This window comes from Balearica regulorum, chromosome 1 (genome assembly GCF_011004875.1).
Source record: "Balearica regulorum gibbericeps isolate bBalReg1 chromosome 1, bBalReg1.pri, whole genome shotgun sequence".
Classification (NCBI taxonomy): Eukaryota; Metazoa; Chordata; class Aves; order Gruiformes; family Gruidae; genus Balearica; species Balearica regulorum.
Window position 1 is genome coordinate 131,499,204 of NC_046184.1, and position 24,290 is coordinate 131,523,493.

At 37.5% G+C, this 24,290-nt stretch overlaps 1 protein-coding gene across 6 annotated transcripts in view; it reads right to left on the minus strand.

The window, feature by feature from the left end:
- MBTPS2 (membrane bound transcription factor peptidase, site 2) overlaps positions 1–24,290 on the minus strand; it is a 40,781-nt gene that overhangs the window by 14,662 nt on the left and 1,829 nt on the right. For 3 of the 6 annotated variants that reach the window (XR_012838808.1, XM_075774985.1, XM_075774976.1), the window contains exons 2-10: positions 20,332–20,480; positions 18,532–18,670; positions 13,927–14,030; positions 11,412–11,539; positions 7,475–7,593; positions 6,359–6,539; positions 3,808–3,902; positions 1,692–1,887; positions 1,497–1,561 (exon numbers count right to left, since the gene is read on the minus strand). Coding sequence is in view for 5 of the 6 variants with exons in the window: in XM_075774985.1 (XP_075631100.1) it covers positions 1,530–1,561; positions 1,692–1,887; positions 3,808–3,902; positions 6,359–6,539; positions 7,475–7,593; positions 11,412–11,539; positions 13,927–14,030; positions 18,532–18,670; positions 20,332–20,480 (1,143 nt within the window). In the remaining variant the exon portion in view is untranslated. The remainder of the gene's footprint in view (positions 1–1,496; positions 1,562–1,691; positions 1,888–3,807; positions 3,903–6,358; positions 6,540–7,474; positions 7,594–11,411; positions 11,540–13,926; positions 14,031–18,531; positions 18,671–20,331; positions 20,481–24,290) is intronic. The other 3 variants (XM_075774955.1, XM_075774964.1, XM_075774946.1) reach the window with 1 other exon arrangement.

Below are 24,290 nucleotides of genomic sequence, written 5' to 3' on the forward strand. Positions count from 1 at the left end.
TATTGTACAGTGCAAAGTTAAGTCTGAAATATTTAGAAGCTGTTTCATTGGAATGCATGGCACTCTACGATGGTACAGTAGACTATCTGCTGCCCAAGCCAAGATCCTATAATTTTAGCTCTCGTGTTTTTCCAAGGGGAACATAGAGCACAGGTTGCGTTTGCAGCAAAGTTTGTAATAAAGTCGAGCTTTTAGCTTTCAAATTAACACATTCAATGTGCAATTCCCAGGGTACAGTAAAACACTTCAGAATTCTATTCCTGTGAATGCACTGTAAATTGTATTTTCACGCAGTAACTTCTTAAAGTAGAACTACCTCTTTAGGTGCAAGAACATTATTTTCTGACTTCTGAAAGACTGTCAGGTTGAATTGTTTTGTAGAATTACTGTTCAGTAGGAAACACTGACTAAAACTCCACTGCTCCAGCATATTGGAAAAGAGAACAATGTCAATTGTTCTAGAGTACCTACAGTTTGCATTGTTAGAGACTAAGAAAGGGAACTTAAAATAATTACTAAACTCTATTCTTAAAATTTGTTACTGCATTTGGAGTAGATGTCATCAAATATAGAACTGTGTGTTGATACCACACAGTGAAGAATGTTTTCCTCCTGAATGGCAAGAGGGCAGAAATAACAAGTGAAGAGATCATATTTTGGGCTTAAATGAGCATATAGTCTAAACAAGTAGCAATAAATAATTTGTCACAGAGCATCAAAATATGACCAGTACAGAAAGATAATGACTGACAGATTACCTAAAAATATGTTTATGCAAGAATGCTAATGGATTTACACTACCAGATTCCAGCACTGTTTCTAAAGTACCTAATTCCAATGCTTATTCAGAAAAATACAATGCCTTGCTAAGAAGGTACTTCAAGATGTCTGAAGAAAAATCTCCCCCTGCGAGGTATAGCTGTCTGTGAGGAACAGGCAGGTTCCTCATAGGAAGGGACAGTAGTTTAACACTTCATACCTTTTTAAGGCCATCTGGAGCTAAATTTCACCATGCCACTCAAGCTACTAAATAGACATGTTGATGAGTTTGTTCATTGTTTCCATACTTGCTCCAAGAGCAGAATTACTTTTTACTCATATACCTGGCTGAAGGATATAAGTTTGCCTAAAGGAGAGCCATAGTCCATTTCAAAGTAAGGAACTAAACTGTTATAGGTTTAGGGCACTCAAATAAATAAAAAAAATAATCAGGAAAAAACTATGTTGTGATTGTACTTGTAGCTCAGTAGTCATGGGAATCTGTCACAAACACCTGGATATTAGGTGTGATTTAAGCAGTCATGCTAATATTCCAGGCAAGGTGTTAGAGCAAGATGCCCCAGAGATTTTACAATAGTATTTTGAGAAGTTTATGTGTTACGAAAATGCAGATGCCTGGTTCCCATGACTAACCTGAGTGAGATCTGTTATAGAAATAGCCCTTTCATACTTTCCTGAAAAAACAACCATCTCATATCACATATGGTTTCTATTACCTTCGTAAATCATTGCACTGTGCACATTTCATTTTAGGCCTGAGTAGTCCATGTCTCTCCACTGGCTGTAACAAGAAATGGATTCTGCATTAAACAAGTTAACTGACAAGTGCTCCAAGACCTTGTTCAAGCAGCCAGGCAAAGCAACCCATATTAGTAATCTTTTATTAAACTGTTTTAATAAAGAATACCAACCTGTGTACTGAAGATGCATGGGGTGTCCTACAAACAGCATGTCAATATGGGGTGGATGTTTTACCCTGATTAGTCTTGTTTGGTTCTCTAAAGAAGGAGTCACACAAAAGCTTGGAACAGAGTCCTTCTGGCAGTCCATGCTGGTTCGACAAACTTTGCTGGCCTCAATAACTTTTCGTGCTGGCAGACAGGCATACTGCAAAGGGCATTTAAAATTATTATAAAATTTAAAGGTATTTTCCAACAGATCAGAATAAAAGGTACTATATATTCTTTTTTAAAGCAAAAGAAGTGCCTCACTGATACACTACTAGTCCATGAAGAGCTGAAATCTGATTTTGGGGTTTTTTTTGGTCAAATCTTGCAGAACCTCTACCTGATACATATTCAACCTGTCATTCTGTTTTTGGTAGAATGTGGAAGAGAGGGTGTGCACATGTACCAAAATAAAAGCTAACTATTTTTAAAAAGGTACACACATGCACAACAAAAAATCAAGGCATCTAAACATAAGTCAGTGATTTCTAATGAACAGAGCCTGCATCAACATACCAGGGACTTTACCTGTGTAAGAAGTTTTAGTCTTCATTGATCTAAAACCTCATTTGGCTGAACAAAACCTTATGTTCAGCAAACAAACCCACAAACCTACCGGCTGTGTGGTAGCTAAGAAACCATTCTCAACTAAGATAACACAGGCCTTAATGCAATGCTGTGTCCCAAGTCCTACCTATAACATTCTTTCACTCTGCAGTCTGAAAGACCAGATCTTTCTTGCTCCCCACAGGCCGAAGAGAGTACAGCAGAAAGGAACAGGAAATTGGTTTTCCCCCTCATGTCTCTCATAAAAGCTGTGATAGTTTTCCTTTTGTTCTTAAACACAAGCAAGGAAAGTTCTTCATCTACTGTTTGCCTTAGGAAAAAAAAAAAAAAAAAAAGAAAAAGGAAAAGGATTTTCTTGCTCCTTGACCTGATAGTTACACTCCCTGTAGATGCACGAGTGTCAGGCACTCTCCATTAACCTCAATACAAGCTTTTTCTATTCTAATGAGGGGGAGAGGGCACTTTCAAATACTGCTGGATAGCACTGCAAAGAATATTTTAAATAGTTGTTCAAAAACTCACAGACAGTCTAAGGACACTTGAAGATCACAGGCTTCTGGATGCTTTTATTTCTTCTCTGCTCCTAAGTAGCAGCTATGAGCTTAAGAATGTCAAAGCTCAGTGGGGTAGTGATTTATCAAATCTTGCTGAACTCCAGGATGTTACCAGCCACTGTCATATTTCAAATGAACTGCTGGTCTGTGCTCAATTCTTAGTGGTTAAATACCACAAAAACACCCTGGAAGTTTACCATCGTAGAAACTGTAAACATGGCAGATGTAGGAACAGACTTATTTCTATTTCTTTAGGTATTTATCACTAGAGGTCAGAACAATAACAAGCTGGTATGTGCTTGTGCTCTTTTTCTTGTAAAGAGAACTGTTAGAAATATTACATCACTGTCAATATGAATTTTAACAAATATTTCTGTATTTTGAAGAGAGTACATCAAAGTCCTACGGAGAAATTTTATACATTTCCATGTTACAGAAAAATCAACGTGGTGAGAAAGGAATCAAATAGCGGCTCTGATTTTGAGAATTTGGGTGATCTCTAGGACCTTCTTCTGCATGTTTTTTAGTTTAACCTAAGGAGCAGCACTGCTGGCATTAGACAAAATAACTGAACAGATATTCCAGTGCTTTGCTTTGCCTGTAGTGCTTGGTACCTTTAAAGACTGAAGCACCAAAATATGCAGTTTTACTTTGTTCTCAAAAGTTGTGTTTTCTCACCAATATTCTCATCCAGCAGTGAAAATGGGGGAGATGTCTTTCTGCCTAAAGGAATGAGGGGTTCTTCCAGAGACTACTTGATTGATCATGGGAAAAATCGTAACTAATACTCTGGGGTTTTAAGCTGTACATAGGGAGAATAACATACACATACACCTTTATTTCAAACTGTAAGTATTCTTAAGCACTTGAGTATGCTGCATAAATGTTGGTAAATATTAGTAATTTAATTTAAATAATTTCAGATTTACCAAACAGAATTAGTAGTTTAAGTAACTTACCAGGTGGCTGTCCAAGTTATTGCTATATGAAAAGCAAATGTCTGTGAGGCTGTTGTTACTACAACATTCAACTGTGCCATCAAGTCTTCTATAGACTAAAGAACATAGGCATAGAGCAAATGATCAATATTATAGTAACTTCCTGAAAATAAATTAGTCACTGAATAAAGTAAAACCTTCAAGAATTATAGTACTACACAGAGCCTAGCTGTGGTTCAGCCACAACTAAAAATAAGCTTCACCCCTTTAACAGTGTCACCATCACCTGATTTCAATCATGTCACATACTGACTTTTTCTTCTTAATAAATCTCCTTCAGATACTGAGGACCTACCACTGCAATGTTCTGAGCATTGTGGGTTACAAAATACTTTTATCTGTTGCCCCCAACTTGCATTAAGGTTTGGCATAGAAATATGTTACCAGGTACTATACTGATATCACTGACTGGGTATGGAAACGACCAAGATTCAAAATGTCCTCTTTAAAATGTGAAAGCCCTTAGAAGATTCAGGTTTTGAAAGCTTTCCAAGCCTTGAAGGCTGCAGCAGTGAATAAATGATGGATGAAACTGTGATTTAAATAGTCCTGTACAGAATCTTTGTATGGATGTTCTTTAACTGAATTAAACCCAACTTACTCTACAATAGCTTTTAAAAAAACCCACAAAAGAATAACCACTGCAAGAATCTGTGTCATAGCAACACTGCAGTACCTTCCTTAGGTAGATCAAGCCTGCGATACTGGTTGCTGATTTACCACTGCATAATCTGCAGTCCACTAACACGGAGCTTTATGCCTGGGGCTCACAGGTGCAAGCACTGTACCGTACAATCCTTCCTTCAAGTACCCTGAGGCTAAGCAGGGTACTTCATTTTGAATAGTGAATGACCATAAAATTAGTTTCCTTATAAACTACATTGAAAAACAAAAGAAGAAGTGTTTTCAATGTCAAGAAGATCCTTGGGGCATTGTTATCTGTCTTGCTTCATACTCAAATAGTTTACTCTCCATTTGTTTTATGGTCAAGTAAATAGGGTCCATTTGCTAGATACATTTTTATTTATATTCTGTACTTATGTCAAGTTGTGAACTGTGAAGATTTTGACAAATGACAGCTGCTAGAGACTGAACAGAGTTCATTTAATTTCAGAGGAATATTTCTCACTGCTGGAGGCTTATGGCTCCAAAAATGCAGACACACTGGTCTGATTAGCATGCAGCAGTGGGACAATGGGCTGTTAACACAATAATGCAACCAAGCTTGGAAGCAATATTGAGTCTCTAGTATTAAGTCTCTAGTATTTCAATCTAAATAGGACTGGTTCAGTTGCAGAATATGCAGTTTTATTATCCGTGATTCTGAAATTGCATTTCAGAGAACAGCAGAATCTGAGCATATATACCTACAGCTTCTAGGAATTGGTTCTCATGTGCCATCCCTGCCCAACTGAAAGCATGTGCAAAGTTGCCCTTCTCTTCAGAGGGATAATCCAAACTGTCAGGTCTCTAAAAGCAGGATCTTACCCACACTCTGCTAGTTTCCAGTTAAATATTTAATCTCAGTTCTAGATGTAAGATTACTTTCCTTACATACTGAAATAAATAAATAAATAAATAAATAAATAACCTTTTCAGTCTCACAAGAGAACTGTAATGTATCAAAAAAACCATGGGCAGACCTCCTGTTTACTTGGATGATGGAAAAGTGCAGTGACAATTTTAAAGCTCTGAATAGCATCATACAGGTTTCGGTCAGCTGCAGCCCCTTACCTTTGGAATTCAGTCTCTACAATCCTTGCATGAAAAAAAGCTCTAGAGAGCTTCAGGGCATGTCACAAGACATTCAGCCAATTTAATATGACTGTTTTTTGTTCTATTTAATTTTTGTTTATTGTTCTAGTTTAGTTCAGTTCTCATTTTTTTGTTTCTCAGGGGTAAGCCGTTACAGCAACAAGCACTCTAACATATAAATGGAAACAGACTGACTTCTAGAAGCAATATGTGCAATCCAGACAAAACTGAGTTTATGGGCAATGACACTGTGAGGTTGAAGAAGCAAATGAAACATAAAACCCGTATAGCGAGACACATCAGAAGAAGGGCCATAATAAAGCACATCATTGGGTTAAGCCATACAATTTGTAATGTCATGCTGATCAAAGCTGTAAGGTAACAAGCGAAATTTACATCTGCAAAAGATCACCGAGTTGATCCATGTAACTGAACTAAAAATAGAGGAGATAATTGTATTACTGCTAATAACCAAGTTATGCAATATCCTGAAGAGGCAAATATTATTATTCAGATCATACAGGATATTTGTATACGATGACTGGAAGACCAGAGAAATTCTTCTATCTTCTATCTACCTCTTCCTCACTTTCAGATTTCACAAAAATGAATGGTTTATTGGTCCCTGCTTAAGACAGGATAGCAGACTCGACTTAGGAGAAATCTGTCCCCACCAACAAATCCTAAATCCAAAATAGTCTTTAAGACATGATAAAATTACAATATAAAATAATGAAGAGAGCACCTAAAGTCATACCTCTAGCTGGAAAGCTTAATTGCTGTAGGGTGGCTGCACTAATACAGTAGCCGACCTGTGACTTCTCTGAAATGTCTCCCAGACAGGAATTCCAGTCTTCTACGCTGTAAACTGGGCAGTCTTGCAGGTTAGTGACAAGGTCTCCCACAAAAAGACCTCTTGGTCCATTGGCAGGAGAATCCTGACAAGAAATAGTGAAGTCAGTCATGTTATTGTAGTTAAAACTACAAGGATTTGTTTACAATTCTGCCAAATAGGCATGAAATCTTTAGGTTAGGATGCTACTTACAGAGAAACAGAAAATCTCAGGCTCTACTAGAACTGATTATTTCAACTTACGATAGAGCATTACAAAAACAACATCCTGTACAAGTAATAACTTATTTATTGAAAAGAAAAGGAAAAGTGTTTCGGGGGATCTCTTCAAATCTGACTAATTATTTTCATATAAGTTAATATGTTGTGGGTTTTCCTACCATTTTAAGTTCAAGAAGCTTGAATTAACACCCTGAACCTTTCAACAAAGCAGGGTGTACCTACACTTTCAAAGGTATAAAGCATAATAAATGTCACTTTCCTCCTGAGTTATATGAGGTCACTTTTAAATCCAAGAAAGACTGAATCTTTTCAGCTCTGCTGTTCAACTGTGCTGTATTTGATTAAGTCAGAAAAAAAAAATCAGTTCTTTGTAGAAACTCAGCAGTCTATCTCTACTTTGCTTCCAGCTGACCAAACAAGCAAGGAAGTCAGCTCAGAATAATCTTTAACATTAAAAACAGACAGCAATAACTACAGCGATAATGAAATTTCCAGTATATTTACTTGGTGCCAATATTGAAAAGAAGTTTAAAAAAAACCCCACAGAAATAAGCCTGCAAACTCATCTCAAATGTCTAAACAGTTTGATAGTATGCTGAGTAGACTATAATTATTCATGTTATGTTCCTTCATTTACTAATACTAAAAAATATGAGACTGAGAAGGAGACTTTAAGCAGACAAGAAGTGCAATGTATTAGATTCTGCACTGACCAAATTTGACTGCGATAATAAGAGACACAGGTAAATTTCAGGTCACAAAGCACATAAGATGAAAACAGTAAAGATCTCTTCTTACCTCGGCGACCTCAGTAACAAGTGCCCCAACACCCGTGTAATAGAAAGGGAAAAGAATGGCTGGCAGCAGAAACAAAACCATGAAACTTGCAACACCAAGAACAAAATTATGCCACACTCCTAAAAAGAAGGAAAAAAATCACCTTTCTAAATAAACACTAATAACAAAAAGGTGTTTTTGAAATACAAGATTCTACAATTACCTTCTAATTAACTTTCCTGAAGTAAGAACAGATGAAAAGTTAATTTGTGAACATCGGCATGAAAGAAGAATACATATATTACTTTACGAACTTAAGTTTCCATGATGTCACTTTGTAGGGGAGTTTTAGAGAAGCCTCTGAACCCCTGAGAATTATACTATCAGAAAAGACAGGGAAGTGGTAAGTCCATTTTTAAGGTGTTATTCTACCCTATTGATATTTCATCACATAACACTACTTTTCTATGTAGTATGTGGTGGGCAGAGTATCCAGAAGAAAAACTGAATCAATTCTTGAACTACAGTTTCTATCTACAGAGTTGTCATCAATCATGAATATTAAAAAACTAGTGGAAGGAAATGTATTACTTGTCACCTTCTACCACAATAAACTGTTGAATTTAAAAATCTTAATCAATGGGCTTATATGTGAATAAATACTGTTTGTCCTAGTCAGCAAGACAGATGAAATTTAGGTGAAATTCAGTATTTTTCATGGTTATCTCCATTATATGAATGAAAATAATTACATGTATATGTGCCAAGCAAGTTTAGAAAATTATTTGAAAAAAGGCTTCTTTTACAAGAAAATCCCGACCTAAAACCACATCAAGAAACTAAATTGTGCAATCAGCATTTCCTGACACATTATTTTGGGCAACATATTTTCAGCTGAAATCTTTATAGTATGCTGTTCTCCACAGGAAGAAATGAATCGCTATCATAAGACACGCTTGGCTTTCTTCAACATCCAGTACTGCACAAATTTTCTCATTTCAGTTGTGTTGTTGGACAAACATTTTGTATGACCAATGCAGGAAAATTTTTGCATGTTGAAGACTCCTTATTTCCTTCTTACAGTGCTTCATCTTGTTAAGAGATGTTTGATTCGATTCTATATTTACAGTACAGTTACAGGACAGGAACCAAAGTAAATATATTTAAAAACATATTAAACCTATCTTTCTTGCACTGTATACAATACAGGAATCATAACATAACTCTTATTTCCCTCGGCTATCTCTACATGTCATCTGGTCTTCTTTTACAATGTTTCTGATGCTGCAGAAACGAGACACATTTTTGGAGTACTTTAAGGGTTTGTTGCCATTTCCACTAGTAGACGCTTCTTAAAGTGATTTCTCTTTCTGTAAGTTTTTAATCATCTCATTGAAAGGCAATCAGGTAGATGAAATATTTCAGCATTCAGTTCTCTTTATCTCACACATACACATATACACGTACACCACACACATACAAGTGCAACAAAACCAAAAGTATTAAGTAAATATTTTAACTTAATTGTTTTAATCTTCTAATATTAAAAATAAACTTTATTTTTTCCAGCTTAAGAAAGGATCAAAATCTAAGACAGAAACAAAATTCCTTTGTAACAGTATGGCTGCTACAGAGAGTAAACTGGGAAAAAATTAAAAGAAAAAATAAAAGATGTGATGGAACTGCTGGAGGGTGACAAGGAATACTTTCAAACAGTTAGGAAAACATGGGTCTTAATACCATAATCTAGACAGTTTGCTATGTGGAATACAGCAGAAAAGTCTAAAATAGAAAGGCTTCAAATTCATCCCAGGCAAACCATAGAAAAATAAACAGGATCAAAATGAGAATACCAGTAGAGGCACACTGCTGAGTATACCATCAATTTCATTTTACTAAAACAGCCTCACCCTTGGATACCCAATTCCTTATATTTAAAAAGGGACACTTTACACCACCCTTGAAAGACCTTAAAATAATGTTTTAAAAATCTTTAACTCCTTTTTCTCTTAAGGACAAGACAAAACGTATTAAAAAGGACCTCAAAAATAATGTGAATATTTGAACTAATTATAAGAAAGTGCTGCACAGAAGCACTTTTTATCTACTAGGCATAGAATTAATGCAAAAAATATCACAAATCTTACAAGAGCGCTCTTTCACTATTCTTGAACTCATGATGCCATCTGCTGTACAACAAATATACTCTTTAATCTCCAGGTGAACTACAAAAGGAATATTCAGTGTCGTCCTCTACTCTAGCTCTTTTACTTAGCTGCCATAGAAAAATCTGAAAGCATGTCTCTGTAAACTCAGATCTTCAGAACACTGAGAACAGGTTCATTCAACTGCTCTGACAATCAGGAAACACTGAGTAAAGTTTATTGAATATCACATTTTATCGTTATCAAACATCCTAGTTCTGAAACATATTTATCATTAGCTGTAAAAAAAAATGCATATATTTGTTATACCTAACTGGTAACAAGCCATTGATGCTAACCAATCTTGCAACATGCTTGTTCCTACCCTGTATTCCCCTATTTCAGGTTTCCCAAGAAACACGAAAAATTATTATAGGTGTTTGTTTGTCACCAAAAACATGCAAGCAATTATTTTCTATTACAGCTTATAATCTTGTTTTTCTTGATGATTTCTCAGGAATGTATGTAAGCAACCTCTTTTTGAAAATCTGTATGTTTTCCCTTTCAGTTCTGTTCACAGTAGCTGGAAATGGAAATTGATTAAGTTGAGAAACAGGCTTCACAAAAGTTAGCCTATGGCAGTGAATGATTTTAGTTCATTAGGTTATTTGGAATATAGATATATTTACTTACCTCACATTTATCATCATTTACTTGATTTATGAGAGCTTGGAAATACGCTTTGCTAAAAGCTTCCGTATGCCCAGCCTAAAACTCTCTATACAATGTTTCAGTTACAATATTCAAGAAACAATGTTAGTACCTAAACATTACAACAGGCTGGCCGCTATCCTACCATCCCCTGCAATAGAAAATCATCAGTATCAAGAACTAAACCAAGATGTTAACTTTTCTATCTTTGTTTCAGTAGTTTGGGAACCACTTTCGCCTCTAGAAATCAGTAACACAAGTGGCTCAGGTAGCACAACACAGTCTCAGTCTAACTTCCCACAGCAACAGGGCTCTACTTCCCAGTAGCCAGAGACCAAAAAACATCAAATAAAAAAAAATTTGGAGGTTACTTGGAGCCATAAGCTGGGATTCTATTCGGATGTTTGTGTTTTAGCTTTTATTTCCTCCTGATGGCAGCATCAAAACATAGTGACCAGTATAACAACATGACTCATGTGTCACTGAAAATCACTCATAATGCTATTGAAAAATCACATAATAGATTGCTCCTATTGCAGAAAACGGTACTGAATTGCTCAAGGGTGTTCACCTGTGACAGCAAGTCATGTTCTCATACCACCAGTCTTCTGGCCGAGTATTTCTGAGCTTGTGTGCTCCAAGGTTTTGCTACTTAGGCCATACAATATGCCAAAAAAAAAAAAAAAGACAGAGAAACTTCTGCTCCTGAGCACTGGGGTAAGGGCTTTTTCTAATGAGAGTCGAAAGTCAGAAACCACCTTTTTTCCCCCAAACACACAATTGGAATTTCTTATATACAACTATTCTGAGTCAGATCTAGGATATAATAACATGTTTTCATGACAGGAAATAGGTACTCATTTAAGTTCCTAGAAACTGATGTCTCTCCTCCAGAAAACAGCACAATATGGACAGTAATGATCAAATGATTTTCTGAAATCACAATTTCTATTCAGAACAGAAGGATGACCTCTAGGTAAAAGAGAAGCTTCTGTCCTTCTTCATTTTAAACCTTTAATTCTCCATCAAGGATTCACAAATGATGCCTGTAGAACAAGTAACTGTGCTAAGCAAAGATTTAATAAAAAAGTACAAACTATTACCTGCACAAAATATCCTTAATTGCTGGACTGGAGATATCAGTTGCAAGTGGGTTGTGAAGAGGTCAACAAATGCTCCAGGATAGACAATGAAGATAAAAATCCCAAATCCATTAAATCGTACTTGTTCTCTTAAAAAGAAGAAAAGAAAAATTAAGTGGTGTTACTGTAAACAAACAAATGATAAACGGAGAGATTCTACATAGCACACATTTTTGACAGGGTGAATAATTAAAATTATAATGATAAAAGTAACTTATAATTGAAATTTAATTAAACTAAAGGATGTTTTCTGCAGTAGTTGCCACTTTTAAGCAGCACACATTTGTGAGCATGGTAAAAAATAAAGTATAAGTTCAATTTCTTTTCTGTCTCCTAGTAACAGTAATACATAAAATACTTAAAAAAACACCCAACCTACTTTCAAGTCAACATATATTTTAACATTTGGGAGATTTTTTCTTTTAAGTAAAAAAATGGCAGCCTGTAGGACATAGTTTCGAACTAATCTATGAAAAAGTATCTGGAAGAAGCAATTGCTTTACTTTTAAAAAAACACCTATAGATTTCTGGAATTTATAATTTCTCCTAAATGAAATTTAGAGTAAATTGTAAACCAACAAAAATGAGGGAAATGTCATCTGAAAAAATGAAAACAAGTCAAGAGGTTAAAGGGACAAATGCTATTTAAATATATTAGTAGCTGACACTGTCATAAATAGCTCTTTTTGGAATAACTACATGAAGGTTTTATGAAGCTAGAAATTTCATAAGGGACTTACAGAGACATGACAATCATGTTCCAAGACAATTACATTCCAATTGTTATTCCAAGACAATTGTGTTCCAAGACAAACCAGGCATGGATCAACTAATCCCCTATCTTTACTGAGACAGTAGACTGGGCATAGTATTTTATTTATTCACATTTATTTATTTATTGTGCATATACAATAAAAGAAGACACAGAATTATACCAAATTAATCAGAATGAAGTACTACAATCATTCCCTGGAGTTAACTCATCAGACCTACCCATGCTATCAATTAGTAACAGGCAGTCTCATACCTATACATGATTTCATGACTTGGGTAGGAGGTACAAAGGAAGAAAATGGCTTTTTTGGCACAAGCCTTGACTAAACTAAGGCTCAAATATTTTAAGCTCATATAGTTCACAGCCAGTACTATCTTGAATAGAAGTTGGTAAAAGTGTATTAGATTTCAGGGAGTCAAAGTGATTTGCCAGAATAATAACACTTGCCCACAGCAGAGCTATTTAGTAAAGCCTAAACCCTGAGGATTGACCCTAACAGCACTATAAACCCAGCCTGCACTAGGAGTTTTGAAAAAAAAAAAAAGAGGACAAGCAGAAAACAGCAGCAGCAACAGCAGTGTATATTGGACAAACTGTTTTTGCCCTGGAAATAGCTGGGAATTAATTTTTTGACAAAAACATAACCCACACTTGAATATTTAGAGCCTTTGCTCCAGATCTTGAATGAAGATACCACATCAGTAAGGTATAGGAATTATTCACTCTGGTTAAAAAGAGCTCTATAGTTACTCCTGGCTTCTCTGCAGTTAGCCAGCAGCATGTGAAGGCATTGTGAGAAAGGAAATTCTGTTGCTTCTTCCTGTGGTGGGATAAGCAAGAGTTTCATCCTCCACAGAAAAATCCCTGTGAATATTAGGGGGAAAAAGCTGAAAGACAAACAGACCATATGAAACATAGAGCGTCCCGAGCCACACCTTTAATTGAGAACTTTTTGGGTTATAAAAAAGGTAGTAATGGGTTAAGATGCAGTCAGGACTCCCTACACTCAAGAAAATTAGAGAAACAACTTAGGGCTTCATGCTCACAGGACAGATAATGATGATGTCCAGGGGAAATGCAGAGGACACGAGTATCAATCCCAGTAACCACCACTTAACCCTCTTATGCTGAACTGTTATTTAACAGTTATGACTAACCACGTCAAACAACATTTTTGTGAAGTAATCACCGTAGTTAAGTGACATTAGAAATACCATCTTTGATCAAACTTAACACATCACCGAGATTAATAGGGGCAAATCAGATTGGACTGAGTTACTGCTTCAGCCTGTTGGCACACTACTTCACAAGCTACGTTTAAACAAATCAATTTAAAATCTTTTTTAAAGTACAATCATGCAATAGCGCACGGGTCCTCTTCAAGTGCCACAGCTGCAGAAATGCAATTGCTGTATGAAAAACAGCACCAACTTAGAAGAAGTACTATTTTAGACCTAATTCAGCGTGGTATATTTGCAAAGCAGAAGTCCTTTCTCATGATCTGTAGAATAGACACTGTATTAAAACTCTATCCTTAATTGTACACCCTTTCAAACTTAAAATCTAAGGAAGCTATGAAATACAGAATAAATAGCCTCTCCAGATAAACTGAAGCAATGCTAACAACATTCACCTGTAAGTAAATTCTCTGGAATATTGGGCTTTGTTGGCACATAGTAAGAGAAAAGCAATTTGTATTACCGAATAGCTGCCACCCCATGGCCGACTTCATGTATCACACCACTGATGAGGATTGCAGAGAAGAAATAGGTCAGCTGGCTGACAGGCAAATTTACACCAGGCACCTGTTGATGTGGGCATGACAACAAAACAAAACACAGGAGGAAACCAAGAGGTACAAAGACAAATCATTCTGTTCCTAAACTTGCTGCACTCACTCAGCTTCTTCAGACCTGCAACAGAACAGGGGCAGTTCTCATGCAGCACTATCAGTTTGTACCTCTTCTCCCAATTTATTTAATGTATTTTAAAATATATTAAATATATATTATTTTGTGGAAGGTTGAAAAGCTCTCCAGACGCAAAAGCCTTCTCCCTGCCTTACTTATTCCCCACAGTCCTGACCGAATGTGTCCTACACTATATTAAGCTCAAGAGGTTTATAAAAATGTACACAGACTTCCACTCAAATGAAACAGACTTGGCAACTGTGGGCATTAGTTTACAATTTACTGCAGCAAGTCATATACCTAGAGAGATCCACTCTTCAAAAAAAAAAAAAAATTAAAAATTGTACGGCACTGAAAACACTATGAGCCCTAAAAGTTCAAAAAATGAATCTACAGCTGGAACTGTCAGTCTCCCTATCTAAATCACAAGACTATCCCAAATTTACAAGGTCAAAAAAAGGGTAACTTTTGTCTCTTGTTCAAGTTTTGGCAGTCTACATACAGCAATTTAACCTTTAAAAAAACAGCACTTGAAGTGAGCATACAATTTTAATTTATGTAAGACATAATATGCAGGCCCCTCACATTCCTCCTGTTGCTGTGGATTCCCACCACCCCCCAAGTCCTTTATTGCAACAGTCATGAGACAGCAGCTGCTTCCAGATGAGCTTCAAAGCAGTCACGAGTCAGAGAATGAAGAGCAGAATCACAGAGCCGTAGGGGTTGGAAGGAACCTCTGGAGATCATCTAGTCCAACCCCCCTGCTAAAGCAGGATCACCTAGAGCAGGTTGCACAGGATTGTGTCCAGGCAGGCTTTGAATATCTCCAGAGAAAGAGACTCCACAACCTCCCTGGGCAGTCCGTTCCAGTGCTCTGTCACCCTCAAAGTCAAGAAGTTTTTCCTCATATTGAGATGGAACTTCCTGTGTTCCAGTTTGTGCCTGCCACCCCTTGTCCTGTCACTCGGCACCACTGAAAAGAGGCTGGCCCCATCCTCTTAACATTCACCCTTTAGATATTTATAAGCATTGATCAGATCCCCTCTCGGTCTTCTCTTCTCCAGCTAAACAGTCCCAGCTCTCTCAGCCTTTCCTCATGAGGGAGATGCTCCAGTCCCTTCATCATCCTTGTAGCCCTCTGCTGGACTCTCTCCAGTAGTTCCCTGTCTTTCTTGAACTGGGGAGCCCAGAACTGGACACAGAACTCCAGAGGTGGCCTCCAGAGGAGGGCAGAATAGAGGGGGAGGATAACCTCCCTCAACCTGCTGGCCAAGCTCTTCTGAATGCACCCCAGGATGATATCATTGGCCTTCTTGGCCATGAGGGCACGTTGCTGGCTCATGCAATCTCCTCTTTCTCCCTGCTCAGTTCCCGTCCCCGCACGGCTGCCATGCTGCAGTGGGATGGTAAGGCCACTTCTGCTGCTTGCTCTGGGACAGTTCTGTCTGCTCCACAGTTCTCCCTGCTTGAGGCAGGGTGCGCTCCACTACAGTCACTAACAGCTGCTGTGAACACAGCTTGAATTGCAATCCAGTGGCAGAAAAGGGATGCTATGGGCAAAAATTTCTGGCCTGTCTATAGGACTCTCTAAAAAACTACCTCTGTGGGACACAAAAGGCTGTAGATCCAACTGAGCAGATCTCATTTGATTCTACCATCATTCAGTACTGCACATTCCTCAATTATATGCATTCACCTATCCATGCAGCAGAACTCTACAATGGGTTGGTGAGACAATCTAGCTAAAAGAAATCCTTCAAAAGACTATTTTCATTAATGTTAAAGTGAATAATTTCACAAATTCTGTCCAGAGAGTGATCATGACCAAGATATTTGTCTTAACTGGCACGACTATGGTACCCCACTGTATGAAGACAGCTGCTCTTCATTCATTAAGCATCCATTGCTTGTATTACAGCACCAGCTGTGGCACTAATGCATCAGATAACTGGTGCTGCCAGTGGCCCTCCGCTCCGGTCACATGGCAGGACAGACAGCAATAGCCAGAGTTGCCGTCTTAATGCCACCATGACTACAGCCTGTTAGAACACAGCACCAGATGCTTTCAGACTTCATGTCAAAGAAGCTAGCCTGAAAGGGAAGCTAACTCTCATGAAGGGCTCTGAAATCAACAGCAGTATTTTGTTAATGAGCATTGCCATCTTCTATTTTACGGTCTTCTGGAAATGCCTTTAGTAAAAGAAGATCCTTTACTAGTTACCGATCTGCCTCTTTCCCACTTTTGTCAATAGGCAACCAACACAAGAGGGGGCAGCTGAAGAAAAACAGGCCAGTTACCTACAGATAGGTATTTTAAATAAAGTACATGACTGAATAAAAGAAGGAGGAGACAAAAATCTTAATCAATAAAACCTAAGCAGAACTGTATCTCTCTCTCCTCTCTCTCTCTCTATATCTCCATAGCCAAAGGCTAAACAGATTTATGCCACAGGCTAAAGCTGAGCTAAAAAAAAGAAGTTGGTTTTTTTTTTCAAAAGAACTAACTCACTCTCCTCTGGCAGAAATAACAAATTTAAATGAGGAGAAGGTCCTCCTGACTTGTTCTTCACCTCTTTGCAACCACACATAGATCACTGGTTTCTGTCAACTTATGCTAGCACATTCCCCTCAAAAAGAATACTGAAACTGCTTAAAGGCAGAATTATAGAACTGTGACCATTCAGAAATGAAAGAATGAAGTAGGATAGAAAGAGAACCACAAGTCAACGCAGGAGAAGTACCCATATCCCCATACATGACATTACATTATCCCTATAAATTACATCTTTTTCAGACAACCACTCTGTCTTTGGTTTGAATGCAGTAATATTGCCAGCAGGCAGTCACTGAGGAATCAGTTTCACATTGAAATTGCGTACATTATCCTAGATTTCTGCTTTCATAGTTCAAATTCACACCAGATTAATTCCAAAGGCTCATCTTTACTTTGGTTGCCTCTATGTTATTTTCTTCAAAGAGCAATATATCACAAAAGGCCACTTTACTCTGGTGTCACAAAAGTGGATAGATCCTTATAATGATCTCAGAAAACGGAGACACAAGGGAGGCTTTTCTTACTCCAGAATGCAATAGACATACATGCTTAGGATAGACCCTGTTGGCATGTAAATTAAAAATTTTCTGTCTTGTGTTAAACCTGTGCTCTAGTGGATGCACTGTCTGCTTCTGGAGGTAACCCAGGAGCAGGCTGTGGACCGGGTGACTGCAGGGGCAGTACCTGCAGGTGTCTCCCAGGTCTCGTTGCCTGCTTTTGCCAACACATACTGAATTTGCTATATTCACCCTGCACGTGTGAAACAGACCCAAACCATCGCAAAGGCACTGAGTTTATGGCACACACTAATGATCAGGCTTCCTGCACTCAGGCAATGTTTTAAGTCTAGCTGCACGCAGTCAGTTCAGCACTTACAGGAAGGCCTATCATGGCAGCACGCAATTCCCAACTTCTGTTCACTAGACTAGCTGAGTACTTAGAGTAAAATGGTTGGGCACCCTTGCTCTAAGCCATGCAGCAGAAGGCAGAGCAATCTTATAAGACTTTCCGCATTTCTGGAAAATGACCACACATTCTGGCCAGATAACACTCTTGGGGAATAAGTGGGGCTAGGAATCCTTCCAGGTTAAACACTGTTGTAAGGCAATGTCAGTTCTTCCATTACTGCCTTGCATAGAGATAAAAAAGACAGCATTTGTAATCTCTTCTGTTCTGTGAAATACATTCCTTTCTAAAACCATACAATATCTTGTCCAGCATCAGAAATCCACAAAACAATTAAATACATTGTTATTAGGCCTTTGACTAGATACTGCCAGAAAAAGCACTTTCAATTTTACACTGTAAATTAGGGCACAAGTCCTTGAACAATCAAAAAATATGCCATCTCCTCACTAATGAATCTTTGCTTCCACTATCACATAAAGCTCTTTACACTTCTTTCCTTTTCCACTGATGTTTTGTATTGTAATAAATGAAATAGAACTCCTCTCCGCTTGTGGATTATGGATGTGCTCTGAAAACTTTAAGGCCACCAGTACCTCTACATTGCACAGCTCAGAGGAAGCAAATTCTTAGTTCTGTTTTGTACTCTTAGTACTATGATAATTTGGGGCCTTTCAAAATTACTAGCCAATTCTCACTCCTGAGAATTTCTAATATAAACTCTTCCACATGTTTGACTTCACTTGTCTTCCCCTCTTTTACTACCTCCACTCCCCATTTTAAGCCTGATAACAAACCAGCAAATTTTTATGTAGATGAATATCAGGAGTTAGGTTATTCTTGCATGGGAGGATTTTAGCATCACATATCCCATTAGGAAGCTGGTTAAGGTAAGTTCGCAACTCTCAAGCAAAGACCTGGGGACAAACCACTTACCACAACTTGCAGCATACGATCATTCTGGGCTTTCGGTGCCTCCGTAAGCATCTGTGCCAGTGTTTGCATCAGTGTCTTTCCGAGAAGAATAACAGAGCCAAACATGGCAACTATACCAAACACCATCCCTATGCTGAACCTACAAAGAGAAGCAAATAGTTTAGCAATGCATAGCTGCAAGAAGATAGGGTATATTCTCTGGATGCGTAACTGCTTTAGCACACCAAACTCATAGGGCAAAACTTATCTGATGCTACTACCACTCATGTATCAACAATCCCGTACAAAAATATGAGCTAAAAAAACCTAATAACAAGTAATAACAAGAATAACATATACTAAAAACATTAGCTAATAACGTATAATCCTTTCCTTGGTTAATAAATGTTTTACATTCAAACCACATCCTGATTAATTTTCAAACATTTTTATGTTGTTCTTACACATTCTAAATTTTATACAGTTGCCCACTACATGTAACTTGCCATTAACTATGAATATAAAAACATAATTAACAATGTGTAATTTACCATGCCACACCACACCACGGCGTATTTAGAGACCAGAATCAAATGATGGGGTAGCATACATATTTATTTATATAAGCTTTTTAATAAATTTTGCATCTTCCTTGCAAATTATAAAAAGTGCTAAAGAACAATAAATGAGACTCAACCTTTTCTAAAGAAGAATAACTAAAAGGTACAACTGCAAGACCAGATTAACCATTGCAATTCTCATCACTACACCTAGTGGTGAATTTTTATTCAGCATTATTATTATTTTTATTTTTTTACACTGTTCAATAGTTGAAGGATGTGACAAAGTTTATTTTCTAGCTAAAACACTTCAGTTCACTACCAGTCCTTCCTCATCTCACAATGCCATAAATGTTCTCTTACTATTCTTAATGAAGCTCACTGGGAATTAGTAGATTTATTTTAAGCAACATGTAATGTTAATTAAAGAGACTGGTGGAAACATTATACTGTAATAAATTATATGCATTAAAAATTGTGATCAATCTAGAACTATTTGAGACTGAAATAGTAAAATCATTACACACAAGAGAAACCAATACAAAGCAGACCTCTCTTTTATTACTATCATCTCACTGAGGGTAGCAATACAGGAAACGAAAAGAAATTAAAACCTTACTCATTTTATATTTTCAGAGCAGATATAAAGTAATGCTAGGAAGGCGACTGAGCAATAGTTTTCTAAACCAGTCCACGAGCACCCATACTAACCTCCCTGCTTATGTACCCATTCCCAGCAATCTGTGCAATGTTAGTAGGGAACAGTGCAGGCAGATAAAAGAAGGTGCACTTCTGAGCAGGTATAGTTGCTGAACGACTGGGCAATGATTGACAACAGGGACACAACTGTCTTTGAATACTTTGTAAACTCTAGTGGTCAGGGGAGAGCTCAGTGTACAGTGATGGGCAGACACAGGACATGAGAAGCTGCTTTCAGACCTACTTCTGCACGCAGCATTACATGTAACAGCTGTACTCTTAAGAACTATGTATGGTTCAAACCATAGGTAAAAATAGTTTACAGTTTCTAGTTTTATAGTATCTCAATATGCAACCTATATTGCAGCTGTGTATTTTTTAGCAGAGAAGAAAGACTTACACTGGTACAGTACAATTATGGCAACCACACTAATTTGGTTTTATCATTAGCCCAGTGAAATAAACATGTCTATCCGCTGCACCTTTAAGGCTGAAAGGCACAGATGTGGTTAAGCTGTTGACTCTGTATTTAACAGAAGAAAAAAAAATCCTGAATTTATACCATAAATACAGAAATCTGGGTTTCCATCTCCCCCAGTTGTAGAACTGGCGGTTGAAGAGAGCTGTTTGCCATCGCATGTGAAAAGGAGAGATGCTCAAGCCATATGTCAGCAGCCAGTCTTCATAAGATGCCTTCAGAGAGCTGGATGACTGCAAAACAACGGAAAATCAGTTTGACCAAAAATCTCTAGGAAGATTTTGTGTTATGTGACCAAGTGGTAAATGTGATCTGTTTTATATAAAAACGGATGTATAATTTCAGGTAAATGTTCTGCACATTATTTATATTTTGACTTATAGGTAGGTGTGACACGTAATGTGAAAAAGTTATGCCACTATTTTGATGTAAGTCACAACAGTTCTAGGATTGCAAGAGAGATTGGGGATCCAGTGTTATTTGACAAACAAGATGTTATATCATCTTTCCTAGTGTTAAATCATTTTCAGTAGCATTTAACTGTCTTGTTAGAAGAACAAAGACTGAAAAGTTTATAGTATTTTTTCAATGTACAATTATATTCCAGTCAACATTTTTAAAACTACAATAAAGAAAAATGTTTCTTTTGGCTTCAGCTGAAAAAACTGTTTCTCATATTGGTAAGATACGGATCAGTACTGTGGATACCTTTTAGTAATGGTAAAAATAAGGTCTACTTTTCAAACACGAAGACTATGCCTAAAGAGACTCTGAAATATTTGATCATACTAACAAAAAGCCAGAAGGAATTTGAAATTATCAACCTGTATTGCAACAGTGACTTCACTATGATAACTTCCCAGCATTTCAAGATACTGCTAGAATGCCGTCCTAGTAGTTCCAAAGATTTCTCTTTATGAGAAATGTGACCTATAAACTATATGATTAATACTTACCTGCAGTATTATCTGTTATAATAGACCGCCAGACAGAGTTTTGCAATTACTACTTTATATTATATGGTGCTTGTGTTCTTAATAGGCTTCACTCAGCTTGCTTCATAGAAGCTAGTATCAGAAACCCAAGTGAAGGAGCGCTTTCCTTGGAGGTGAAAGAGGAACTCATAGCTCAGGAAGAGCACACCAGAGCTTTCAGCCTCCTTACTTCGGGCAGTTCCCAAGGCAGGAGTGTCTCTGACACAATCCAGACAGTTCGGAGCTGTCTGAACTGGATGGAGCATTGTTCCCAAGTTTCCCTATGAGCAGCAGCACCTACTGAAGACATCGGGAATGTGTAGTTCAGAGCAGGCTCCCCTTCCTTCCCCCAAGAGGAACTTCACAAGTTTCTGGGTGCCACCTGTGGTTCTTTAAACAAATTTAGAACTCACCAAGTTCCTTGCATTCCTCCTGTCCTGCTGCAGTGGTGGTAGGGAGTGAGGATCTCATCTTGCATAACTTTTTCCTCATTTTGTTGAATTAATTAAAATTTGAACACTAAAAATTTATTTCAAGTAATAATTTTCCTAGGCTGCGAGACCCATTTACTCAGGTCATTGTTCTTGTATCACCTATCACACCATTTATCCTTTCTGCCTATATATTTCTGTGTCATTTCCTTCTCCTTCACCCTACTGATTTCAGCCACATTTTTGTTCAATCAGCTGAGGGCACCAACAGAAATTTTCATCATAATGTATTCCCTAATCAACACTAGTTACTCCCTATGACACCACTAAGTTTAGTGTCCACAACTAGATCAGCATTTGCTAACCCAGCATTTGCTAACAGAAGAGATCACAAAGATGATTACACTTGTGTAATTAATAATACATAAGCCAAAGAAACAAAGAAAAATACCTCCTCACATAATCTACCAGATAATTAAGAACAAAAATATGTATGACATTAAGTACTTCTGATATGAGAAACTGTCTTTTGGGAATTAACTAAACGCATCCTATTCATTCACTGAGAGTCCAAAAAAAACCCCAACCTACCACATACTATTATAATAAAGCTATTTGGATATATTGATTTGGCACTTTAAAAACATGTTCCTTTTATCACATGCAAACCCCACTTTTTCCCTAGAAATGCCACAAATTCATCCCTTCAAATTCATTCCAACCACATCACAGTCCCACTGTAGTAGCAGGGCATGAATAAATATGAAGTTTTTCATGAGAAATATGGGATTACTGACCACACATTTGCCAAATGGGTAAAAAAAAAAAAAGGTACCAAAATACATTTTCTTCACAAGTTGTGTAAATGGTCTTCATGACCACTAAATGACTGCATCCCTTTGCAAAATATATTGCAAAGCTCTGTGCAGACTTTTGTTCCTTCCATCCTGAGCCCAGTAGGATCACCACATTACCACATGCACCCTCATGCTCTGGTATGAGGTATGTTGGTATCCTATGTTTCATTTCAAACTTCCTTTGCACAGGCCTTGCCTCTGCTTCTTTGAGTTCTATGTGAGTTCTTTGTTATATTAATGTTACTATAAAAGCAATACCTTTTTTATTTATGCAAACCTTCAAAATAATGAACATCTGCTAAATACTCCAGGAGCTCCATACATATCTGCCAGCAAGCAGGAGTCCTTAACATTCTTCTTTGCTGACAAAATCTGTTCAAGAGCTCTGAACCATTTCAGCTTCCTGACCTTAAAAGCTGAAGGCTAACCTTGACTGAATGCGTCTAATGCATCCTTTATTTCTCATAGCAGAAGGAGGCACAACCTTCTACCCTTTGCTTATTCCTGATCCTTCAGGCAGAATGAAATGGGATGATTTAGGATGCTGGGGAGCAGTGAATTAGGGGTTTGCCTGAGTGATTCCCTTTTGTAGGATCCAAGCTTCAATGGAAACTTTCATGCCATCGGTTCAATGAAGACCAACAAGAGAGACTTAAAATTCCAAGTCCCAGCTTGATTTGGCATATTTTTAGTTTGCTAACACAAATGTATCTTGTAATGTAATTCTAGCAATCTTATAATATGTGAATCTATTTGTGCAAAAATGCATTTATACACACAGTTATGCCTTCTGTATTGTAGACTTTCTAAGAGTCAGACTGCCTAACAAATTGTTTGAAATCTGAACAAAACCAGTAAGGGAACAAACTGAGCAAGAGACATTGCACATTGAACAAGTTTACAGAATAAACATCAAGTGCAAGTTACAGCACCATCCTTGTCTTGCCAAAAATATCAACAGGATCACACATGGAAAAGTACTCCTATATTAGTTTTCACTCACACTCTGTACGTCCTTCTGGTGTAATTAAATTGTATTGTGATTTGAGGTTTAAGCAGGGACTGCCTTTTGCTCCAGTTGCTAGCAGCCTCGGGTTATGAACATGGTGGGAGATTTACAGTACCAGCAATAAAACAAGCATCCCTGAGTTTCCTAATTATATAAATCTGATTATGTATTCCAAATTCTATTTTGGCTGTGGTGCTCACAGTGAAACTTATCATTGACATGTACACACGAGATCTACCTGCAAGTTCACTAAAACCCCAGATACATCCTAACAATTAATAACCTTTGACAACTTTTAGTTAAAAGATCAAAGTTAAATTTTAGCTCCTAGACTCTCTTGCTTCCTATAGCATTCCCCCTTCCTTTTCAACATATATCAGGCACTAAGTTGGCTCCAAACAATGTGGGGGGTTTTTTGTCTCCCTTGCTGCTGCTAAGCTTTACCAGAGGTTGTAACAAGAAAAGCAGTGGGTATTGTTACAAAAGAGAATGATTTTAAGGTCTAATGCTGAAAAAGATCTTCAGAACTTCAGAGATACAAATGGGTCTCAGCATCATGGCACAAAAGGTCCGCTACCTGTATTAAGCTCTTGCTTCACACTCTAAGGTTCTTCATCAGACACAACCTTACTGTCAAAAGGAAACCAGCCTGCTGCCTGACCTTTCTGGTCGTTTTCGCTACAGTCAGGAACACGTTTTTCTGGTATCTGGCCAATCTTCTAAGTGTTTCAAAACAGTGCCAGCTTTGTTTCCAAATACCTAATATAGACTT